This window comes from Belonocnema kinseyi, chromosome 8, assembly GCF_010883055.1.
Source record: "Belonocnema kinseyi isolate 2016_QV_RU_SX_M_011 chromosome 8, B_treatae_v1, whole genome shotgun sequence".
NCBI lineage: Eukaryota > Metazoa > Arthropoda > Insecta > Hymenoptera > Cynipidae > Belonocnema > Belonocnema kinseyi.
This window is the reverse complement of record NC_046664.1, coordinates 98,038,157-98,049,544: the sequence shown is the minus strand read 5'-3', so window position 1 is coordinate 98,049,544 and position 11,388 is coordinate 98,038,157. Positions and strand designations below refer to the sequence as shown.

General features: G+C 32.0%; 1 protein-coding gene across 1 annotated transcript in view; it reads left to right on the top strand.

The window, feature by feature from the left end:
* LOC117178620 (dosage compensation regulator-like) overlaps positions 1-11,388 on the top strand; it is a 32,564-nt gene that overhangs the window by 17,350 nt on the left and 3,826 nt on the right. The window contains exons 7-11 of the mRNA XM_033370043.1: positions 2,463-2,547; positions 5,565-6,063; positions 7,238-7,284; positions 7,367-7,608; positions 10,716-11,343. Coding sequence (XP_033225934.1) covers positions 2,463-2,547; positions 5,565-6,063; positions 7,238-7,284; positions 7,367-7,608; positions 10,716-11,343 — 1,501 coding nt within the window. The remainder of the gene's footprint in view (positions 1-2,462; positions 2,548-5,564; positions 6,064-7,237; positions 7,285-7,366; positions 7,609-10,715; positions 11,344-11,388) is intronic.

The window sequence follows — 11,388 nt, the reverse complement described above, 5'->3', positions numbered from 1 at the left end:
ATATATATCTTTTGAAAATTAAAATTCGAAAATTTTTTCTAAAGCCTCCAGGGGACTTCGTTTTCGCACGAAAAAATTGTATGTGCCCTTATTGCATCCGGATCCACAATTCTTTTGGATTTAACGTTTGAGAAATAATGAAAATTGTTGATTAAAATTTCAAAAATTTACAACTTTACTATCAACATTTCTAATGAAGATATTAAAGCGATTAAAACTTCAAACTACAATGCAAAGGCTCTGTATTTGCAATCTCCACGAAAGATGTGATTTTTTTCCGTGAAAATCAGAATATTTTCGAAGATTTTTTTTTAAGTAAGCATTAGAAATCAGTGGGGTGCATTTTTGCGTTCGACCAGAAGAAGCGTCAATGTATGAGAAAGAGTTCAGAAGCACGGGTCAAAGAAACCATCAGTGGTCGGCAGCAAAAACAGATACCCCTGCATCTTTAATTCTGACATTAGCCTTAAAAAAAATGTCTAAAAATATCACGAATTTCACGAAAGCAAAAACAATCACATAAATGCACTAATAATCGTCAACTTAAGCTAAATTGGAAATTAAAATTACTTATAATTGTATTTCGAACTCAATATTTATTTGCACAAAGGGCTTAACCGATTATTGTAGATATAGAAAAACTCAATTGTGATTACTTGAAATGATATTTGATTCAAATGCGTTAGTTATCATCAGGCACATAATTAAGTATTAACACGAGAAAAGTATAATAATTTGAATAAAGTATATTTATTAAACTTACATAAAATCATTAGTTTTATCATACGCGGGCGAATCTTGTAATAATAAAAATACTGGGCCATCTGACAATAACGGCTCTGTATTTCTTAATAATTACAGAAAAAAGATGCCATTTAAAAAAAATCCTGTAATGACAAAAAATTTGCACATTTCTTACTGCAAAACGGGATACATGTACGTACTCTGAAATTTTGGAAAATCTACATTTCTTTTTTGCCATGCTGGGACATAATGTTAATTTTGAAAAAACCTTTTCTCACATAAAGTCCCAGTAGACCGACGAGAGAAATGTCGGCAAATGAACATTTAAAAAATTTATAATACAAAACATTTTAATTTTGCTCTTATTAAGTGGTGTTGGGGGAGGGGGGGGGGGGCGTCCTTCCTTTTTCACTTGGGCATCTGGTCACCCTAAGTTTGAATCTTTTTAATATCTTCATTAGAACCGAAGATAAGAAAACTGAAAATGTTTGTAATTTTAAGCAACAATTTTCATTGTTTCTTAAATTTGTTAACTGAAGTTTGTTCATATCAACGTTTTTTTTATATTCATGAATTTTTTCAAATATTTGGATTGCCATTTGCATACAAAATATCTAAAGTAGACTCTTCTTAAATGTCCTCGAAATTCCTTAATTTTTTTACATTGACGTCTTTAAGCTCATTTATGAAGAGCACTTTAAGCTTTCAAAATACTACTTACTTAATACACTGACAGTTTTATTCTAATTTGATAAACTTCAAACCCAGATGCATACATTTTCACACCGACAGTAGCGAAATATAATGAAAAAAATATATCGAAAACTTTAATTTTCATTTAATTGAAAACTCACTTCAAGTCCTGACTCCAATTTATGAAATGGGCTATGCGGCATTTAATCCACTACTTTAAACAAAATTACAAAGAAAAGAAAAAAATGAAATTGTTAACAAAAATATAGGAACTTACATACTCTGGGTGCACTCTGAAAAAAGATCTTTTTCCTTCATTATTTTTTTTTAAGATTTAGCACTTAATTTTTTCGAAAACAAGACATAAATAGACTATTTAGATTTTAGGCGAAAGTAGAAAACGTACAAAAATATCAAGAAACCGTAATATCTTCTTACGTTATATTCGAGGTTATATATTATAGGTTATTGAATACCCGGTATATTGGTTTAAAGTACTTGATATCAGAGGCCGCCTCTAATTAACTTCACTTATAGTAAATAATAAATGATTAAAAAATTTAATCCTTAAATATTAGATTTTTTATATTAGTGACACTTTAATTCCTCAATTATTCGTGAATAATTTTCATCATTATTTTAGAGAATGCAATTTGAATTCCCCACATAAAAGAGGACACTGTCGACTATGACAATCAAGTTAAGGTCTTAGAAGACATTTTCTTGCTATATTTTGTTTGCAAATTTCATATCCTAGGTAAACAAATTGAAAATTTATATTTCTTACATTATGTTATTATTAAGATGCAGAATGCTATTAAACTTGTACTAATATGCGGCATTTTTTCGATTTCTCGTTTGAACTCGTTTCCGTCAGCTACTACTTTTGTTCACTTCCGTTTTCTGCTGTCTGTCTGCCATAGTGTGCGTCTATTCACCTCTTGGCGTCGTTTCTCGTGATTTTGAGTTTTCAATATAATTCTGCTGTTTTTATAAAAATATAGAGAACAGTTTTTAATAAATAAATTACAATGAGCGATACTAAATCATTTTTCCACCAGTGGTGCACGAAAAACTCGAAGGAGCCTCAATACGATGTTCGTCCGACAGGTAAGAAATGAACGTCGATAGTCGAATACGAATATTCTTTCTAGAAAAAGTGAATGATTGCTCAGAAATCATATCTGAGTATGAAAGATTGGATGCGACTAAGCCATTATTTACTCAATTGTTATCTATAAATGACTTTCGCGTTTTGTTACAAACTATACCTAACCTATAAAGTTTGTGTTAATGACATCAATCAATATTTGATTGCAGCCGTTCATTAAAAAAAATATGTATTGCAAATTAAACACTATTGATGTAAATGGATATTGACAATTGTAAATAAAATATAATGTACTTGCCCAGGGTCTTGATTCACCCGAAAATCGAGGAATTGTCAGGGTATTCATGGGCGACGGTCATTAAATGGTCGGTATGAAGAATTCCATAGGTCGGATTTTCCGGGTTATAGAACTCCATGGGCCGAAGTTTGGGCAAATAAACGTTTTTTTTGTCATCGATTTTTCAGAAACGCAAGCGATCGTCAAATGGAATATACTAAAAGCAGAAAATTCGTTCTGTATATGAACTAGCATTTTAAACTAAACTGCTGAGCTTTTTAATTTTTGATTTAATAAACGATTTTCAAGGCATCCGGTGGTTTAAAAAACATCAATTTTCAAAAAATGTCGGTGCACCTTGATATTTTTTTTCGAAGTTATGAAAAAAGATAATATAAATTTAAGGGAAATTTGGGTATATTGATTGCTTTCCGAACAGCATAGTAGAAGTATAGGCTTATTCCTCACAACAAAATGATATATTTGACATATTCCTAGGATATCTCAATAGGACATGGGATATTCGAAAAATTTCCCCAAATTCTCCTGAGATATCCGTGGCATATTCGAAGAAAATTCAGCCCTTTGGATATCAAGACAGTGTCTTGTGCGGGATATATCAAATTTTGGGAATGGATTCCAGTATTTTTGGAATGTATATTAATTAAAATATGTATAATTTATGAAAAAAATGATTCACAAAAATCCGGTTTTTACAAAACTCGAAAATTGTTTTTTTTTTTAATTCGCTTAGGATAATTATAACAAAATTATTACCGCATTTTGTTTCTATAATTAATAACAGCCAAGTTACAATAAAAAACAAGTTGCTGTCTATTTAAAATTTAAGAATTTGCTGTTATTACATCTATAACCTCTAAATTGCCCAGTTTGGAGATAGCAGTTTTCACTTTCAATATGACAATTCTATATGTACCGCGTTGGTTTATATCATAGTAAATGAGAATAGAATATAATCGGTCACGAATATTCCAGAAAATGTTGACTTTAGAGGGGACTTAACTATTATTGTTCTTTATAAATTTTAATACTTTCCTTTATACGAAATCTCCGAAAAAAAATATATATGGATGTGTTTGAAGTTCTGAGCGTCCAAATGAACGAAATTTTTTCTGATGACTAAAACAGAAAGTGTGCTAAAATGTTTGTTCATTTATATTGTAAATAATTTTTTATTAAAACAGAATTATAATGCTTATTTTAAATTGCAGTTGGGACAATATTTCTGGGTAACATAGAAATGGGGAAAAATATTTCGTTCGTTTGAACGTTCAGAACTTCAGATAAATATAATATGGATAAATATTATCAAGATTTATACTCTGTAGGATATTATTCGCGATGTTCTGGGAGATAAATGGGATTTCCCGCGGACGTCTCATGCTATGAGGGATTCTAATTGTAAATCATAACCATTTTTTCAAGTCTAACAAATACTTTAATTGTCCGAGAGGTATTCTCTTAAAGTGAGTATTCTCTTAGAGTTAAAGTGTAAGCAGTTATCTCTTTTCAGGATTTAGAAAGAAAAAAATACCAACTAGGAAGGTTGCCCAAGTGTCCTCCTTCGATTTTATTAGTTCTGAAGTGTGTTGTAGATTTACAGCTCTAAAAAATAAGGTACACATACTTTTTTATACTTGAGAAATATAATTTGTAATGAAATTTGTCATTTAAAAGGCAGTATAAACTTAGTTTAGACTGAATGTATGTTATTATATTGCAGTAAAATTTTTAATTTTTAACCATAATCCCCTTGAACGGGGTTAACTACCCCTTGTGGCTAACACAAAAATTCCTCATTTTTTACCAAAGTTCAATTTGATTTTTTAATTATTAATGAACTGGAATAAATACTAAATAACTTTATATCCTTTTACTCTACGTTTTAGATTCCAAGATGGTAAACTGCCCTTAATGTAAATTTTCATTTACTTTATTAATTGTAACAGTTGCAGTTTAATGTTCGCAGTGAAAAATTATCTTCAGGACAGAAAACATTATGGAAATAGAAAAAATCGCAAACTGCGGACATGGGGTACCCCCATTCTAATGCGATGGGGTTAAACCACTTTCAAAACACGTTTCACATTTATGAAGCAATTTAAGTATTGCAAAATAATTATTTTGGCATAACAAATTTTACAGAAATGTATTTTCATTCCCTGTAGTATTTTGAAGAAAAGAAAATTGTTCTACGGTACTTCCATATATTCTGCGAGATTTTGTTTTTCATTCTCAAGTAATTATTCGAAAACTTTAAAGGGTGATTTTACCCCTTAAAAATGAATTTGGTCACGCACCAAAGAAATAAGTGTACCGTACTTTTTAGTGCTCTAAAACATACTTCTGAACTAATCAAATTGGAGGCGGACACTCAGGTAGTCTTCCTAGTAAGGTGCACCGTAATATTTTTTTAAATTACTGAATTACACTGTACAAATGACTAGACTTTAAATACTCGTAATTCCTGGTGAAAAATGATAAAAACATGCAATAACTCCAGCAGTGTATAATCGTGCGCAGATGGTCTGTGACTTTAAACGCCTCTTATATATTAACGGTTGAATTATTGTGAAATTAAATTGAAAAAATCCACGATATTTTAGTGGACTTTAAATTTTTCTTTGTAATATTTCAGATTTCCAAGAGGGAACGGAATCTTCCTTTGGATTTTTAGTCTAGTGCTCACATTTCTAAAATTCTACATCTGTTTTTCAGGACCGAAACACCGTCAACGATTCTTGTGCGAATTGAGAGTACCTGGATTCGATTACGTCGGGGCTGGTAATTCGACAAATAAGAAGGATGCCCAAGGAAATTCGTGTAAGGATTTCATAAATTACCTTGTGAGAACTGGCCATATAAATGCAGCTGATGTACCCGCGGATGCTGGAGTTTCGGCAGCAGCCGCAGCTCCGTCCGAATCGAATTTTGGTTCTGCAGCTCCGTCTCGCCCTGTTTTTCAAGATGGTATGGGTCCCAATGATATTGGACAAGCCTACAGACCTTACAACGAAAGGGGTCAGGGAAATTACACCTACATGGACAGAATTGCGGAACAAAAAAGGGTCGAGGAAGCTGAGGACGTCGACGTTAATTCTGGAATCCACGGAAATTGGACAATTGAAAATGCCAAGTCTAAACTTCATCAATTCATGCAGTGTAACAAAATTAGCGCCGACTACAAATACACACCGGTCGGACCTGACCACACGAGGTATTTTTCAGTTTTTCTAAAATGTTGATACGTAATTAATTATTTATTATATTTTTACAGGAAGTGTGCTCTATTTTTACGGTAGAATTAGCTTTTGAAAGAAATACTGAGATTCTTTTTATTGTTTTGTCTCGGAGAAAACTTGTTATATAGTATTTTTTATGTTATTTAATTTATTATTTTTAGTGCTCAACGTTGGTAAAAGGAATGTAAAATCAACCGTCTTTATTTTAACCAATATATTTAAAACCGGTAATGCCTTTCTTATATGAAGCAGAAAATATACAAAAGATAATGCCAAAGTATATGGAAAGTTTGTACTTGGACTCATCTTTTATTTCACCATGTCTAAAAATTTCAAATTTGGACGCTTTCAGATTCGAATGCTTCCAAATTTACATCATGTAATAAAAGGCGCTCTTTTACCTTTGTGCTTTCTAGCGAGTTTTTTTTAATTGTTTCAAATCAATAGAGTTTCTGGCAGCCTGTTTAATTATTTCAAAAATTGCATGTTCTTTCCATTAAATTTTCTGTAAACTTTTTAGTGGAGAGGATATGAATAATTGTTCAAACATCAGCTCCAGTGATACTGCAATGAGCAGTGGAATCGGAGCTGGAATTATATTCCCTCGATCAATATTATTCATGCAATTCATTTTTCCTTTACAAAAAATGTATTACATATCTAGAAGACTATTTTTTCCTTCAATTTTTATTATCTGTTTTTAGGCTCATTGTTTTTGATGTTTTTTTAAAATTATTTATAAACCTAAATTGCTCACTACTGAGATCTCTGTTTTAAAAAAGTTATTAAAACAGTCTTTCCTTGTTAGTGATTTTATTAAAATATAATGTTTAACTTCCCCGATTTTAACGAGACCACATTGGAGTACACTACGATTGTACGAAAAACGCCAGTTCAAGAGTACAGAATCCGTCTCTTGAATTAGGTTGTGAACGATGTACTACCAAAGCTTTTATTGAAACAATTCAATAATGGTTTTGGTGCTGTCACTTGCAGAAGTGTGAACATCGTACTCCAACATGGTCTCGGCTGACCGCGGGTGGTGAGTTTTAACGATTTGTTAAAGGAGAAATTTTTTTCTCAACACTATTCTATACTGATTTTAATCAAGAGGTCGCAACTTTATTTAATTTCATTATATCTATACAGGAGCTTCAAAGCTGAGATGAGTTTCTACGTAAAACAACTTGGAAGAAGTAAGCTAAAATTGATTAGTATTAATTTTTTAACTATGGTTAGATAATGTAGAACAACTATTTAATAACAAAATATTTTCAGATGTCGTTGGACGCGAGACTGCGTCGAATAAGCAAACAGCTTCCAAAAGTTGTGCTTTGTCGCTTGTACGACAATTGTACCATCTTGGAGTAATCGAGGCTTTTTCGGGAACCTTGAAGAAGAACAAAGAAGCGGATCAAATGAAATCCTACCCGGTGAAAATAAATCCTGACCTCGAGAAAGAAGTTTTTGATGTTTTAGAAGGTCTCCAGATTAAACCAATTGACGTCAATCGTCCACCTGTAAGTAGATATATAAAAAATAAAAATGTTAAGTATTGGAAAAGCGGGAATTGCACGGTAGTGGCATCAGAATGTTCAAGCGATTCAGGCGAGACAAAACATTCACTTGATAATTAGAAAGACAAGTTTTGGCAACAGAAATTGAAACTAAAAAGAAAAAAAGTTTATTTACACTGTAAAAAATACGTTTTAAAGTTGCACTTCAAAGTGTAAATTTACACATACAAAATGTCACTTTAGATGCATTAAAATTACAGATTAGAAAGCAAATGTCCACATGTTGTGTAGAATAACGTCTCTTACAGGTTCAATTCTATGACTGTTTGAATTCATACAACGTGTTGAAAGTCACTACGTTGAGAGTGTGCATAAAAAGGACTCACGCTGTACATAATAAAATTCCCTAGACTGGTAAAATTACCGACTGCGCATAAATGTCTATTTTCTAACGAAAATTTCTCCAATTTATAGTGATTTTAGATTTGTCCGTATAATATTCCACGTTTGTGTAATTTTCGCGATAGTTTTTTTTCGTTTTGTTCGCGTGTTATGAGCGAACGTACATTTTAGTTTGCAAACCTTATTGCTCATTTTCGGCGAAAGCATAAATGCGATCGACAGATTTTAAATTATAAATTGTATGCCATACACGCTTGCGTAATTATAAATATATTCTTAATATGATCTTAATGGTTTAAGTATTTGAGGTTAGGTTGATATATTGGAGAAATTTCCCACTTTCCGTTGTTCTATTTTACGTCACATATTAAATTTCAGTTCAGTTGAGAATTTTACATTTTTGTTCAATTTTTAGCATTTCTATACTAATTTCACGCTGCTGCGCGTGAGTCCACTTTTTACATACGTTTAACGTACACTGTAAAAAAAATCTATTGAATTTTACATCTCTGGTGAATGTAAATAAAAGGACCCTCGTGTATCGGAGTAACTTTACGAATCTGTTGTGATATTCCAATTCGGCCGATAATTTTACACGCGAAAATGTAAAATTCATTATGTGAAAGAATAAAATAAAATTTATTGGGGCGACAGGTTTCGAACACTCGAAGCTCAAACTTCGTAGAATTTCATGGAGATTGAAGAAACGCAAGCCGGACACGTTACCACTTTCCTAAAACACACAAGATACTATGGGTATTTTTTTTTATTTTTAAATATTCCGTAACAAAAATATGAAATATACGTTTGGAATAACCGCATTTTTTCCGTTCCAATAGCAGAGTAAAAGGAAAAATAAGAATAGCTTGAATTCGGTCTATTTTTGTGTGAATGCTGCCAAAAATTTGAACATAGCTGTCAATTTCATCACATTAAGAATAAAAATGCTCCAAAATTGAAGGATGAAGGCATCGATAAACAACGAACACGAGAAACGCTTTCGTATTCACATATATATGATTAATTATTCTAAATTTTAAATTAATTATAAATAAAAATTTTTACAGTTTCCGCCAGGGTAAAATTAAAGATCTTTGGTAAAATTAAAAATCTCGATGTAATTTTCAATCACAGGAAAGTGATTTTACCGACGCATGGTATTTTTACACGCTGCGACTGAATTTTCCCTTCTGAATGTAAAGTTCGTATGCGGGTGTAATTTTATTTTTATCGAGTGTGTAATATTGCACTGTTGTTCGAGGGTCCTTTTATTTACATCGCTAGAGGATGTAATTTCATATACTTTTGTAAAATCACACGGTGAAGTGTGTGATATTTACAATGATACAATATGTAATTTCCCGAAACTTTGTAATTTTACACAGATCTTTTTTTACAGTGTACTAAAATTCCACAACCTTTTTTTACAGTGTAGTTGTTTTCTTCCGAAAATGAAAGTTTTTTTTATAAATTGACAGCTAGATACATATGATGTTTTGTGTATTATTAAAATGCTTATGAGGAAATGATTATTTTCCCAATATTTATATTTTCTATATTTTTGTTTCTTTTGAGAGTATAGAACAATCTTTCGAAAGATTCTTTGTTTACACAATCTATCATAGAAGGCGTTTCACCTCTTATAAATTACAAGAATTTTTTTAAATACATTTGAGGACTTTGATAATAAAAATTCGCTACAAAAAATGTCGATATACCTAGAGAATAAAATGTAAATACAGTCAAAATTAAACAATTTTAAATACCTCGGAGATGTAAATGAATAAAAAAAAAAAAGAATGATTTATGACATGAAACTTGTTTGTTCTACTAGTTATTTTTAAGATTTAAAAATATTTTCTTTGATAGATGCAGCTGTAAAAATTATTATTTTAATCATCTCGAAACTTTTTACTGTTAAAAAAGCAGTATAGAAAAACTAAGATGTTAAAAAAATAAAGAGAATAAAAACAGAGTATTATATTTCTTGATTAAATAATATTTTTTTAGCTAACCTTAAACAATATATTTTTTGGAATATGCTTGATAATGTGGCTTTTGAAATCTTTCTTCATTCCTTAAAGTGACATATTATATGATTTATCTTAACAAGTGCCTTATAAAATCTTAATACCGCAGTTTTTTAAAGACTTTTCTGAAGCGATAAACTCAATATTACTTTGAAGTTTAATTTTAAAAGGTGATTGAGAGCAGAGATTGGATAAACGCGAAGTGATGAGATACCATTAATTACTGAACATTTGTGGACATTTTTGAGAACCTTAAATTTCCGGAAATTTTGGGTGATATATAAAATTTCCAAAAATATTCAAATATTTCTAAAATGACCAAAAATTAGTAAAATTCTCTGTAACGCGCATCGAGAAGGAGCAGTCGGCTTTTTTGCGGCTCACCTTCATCTCGCGAACGTCTCATAGATTGCTTCTGCTGAAAACATCCTTTTTGCGTAAAGTGGAGAATAAAAGCTCTAGCGAATCTCTTGAGTTTTATAATACATATACCTATTTTGTGTACATTATCAAGCGCATTTTTTGGAAACAGAATAAATTCAAAGATAATTGATTAATAAAACACATTTCTTAACAAAATCTGCTCGAGAATTTTAAAAATGCCTGCGGAAATATTATCGTAGGTTAACACTGAACACACTGTTTCAGGCAATAAATAAAAATTTGTGTGTTTTACAGCTAGCGGCTACGCAACCCACAGAGGATGGGGAAAAATCATCAGTGCCTGGTATATCGCTGGTGACTGATCACGTTTTGGACGATTTTATATCGAGTATTCCACAACCTGCCGGCGTTGTGAGTTGGTCTCCTCCTCAGCAAAACTGGAATCCTTGGACTGGATGTAACATAGATGAAGGACCTCTTGCTGCAATGCCGTTGGATAAATTATCGGAAGATATTATGCAGGACGAGAAGGAAAGACTGCAACAAGACAATAACTTGCAACAGAGCATTAAAGATAGATCGACCCTTCCCGTTTTTGCAAAGAAGAGCGAAATTATGGCTGCGATTAATGATAATCCTGTGGTTATCATCAGGGGAAACACTGGTTGTGGTAAAACGACCCAAGTTTGCCAGTTTATCCTTGATGATTACATCCTGTCGGGCCAGGGTGCTTATTGTTCGATTGCCGTTACGCAGCCGAGAAGAATTTCAGCAGTATCGGTTGCAGATCGAGTAGCAGTTGAGAGATGCGAGGGTTTGGGGCAATCTGTTGGCTACTCTGTGAGATTTGAGTCTTGTTTACCGCGACCGTATGGTAGCATAATGTTCTGTACGGTTGGAGTTCTCCTACGAAAACTGGAAGGTGGATTGCGAGGAGTTTCTCACGTGATCGTTGACGAAATTCACG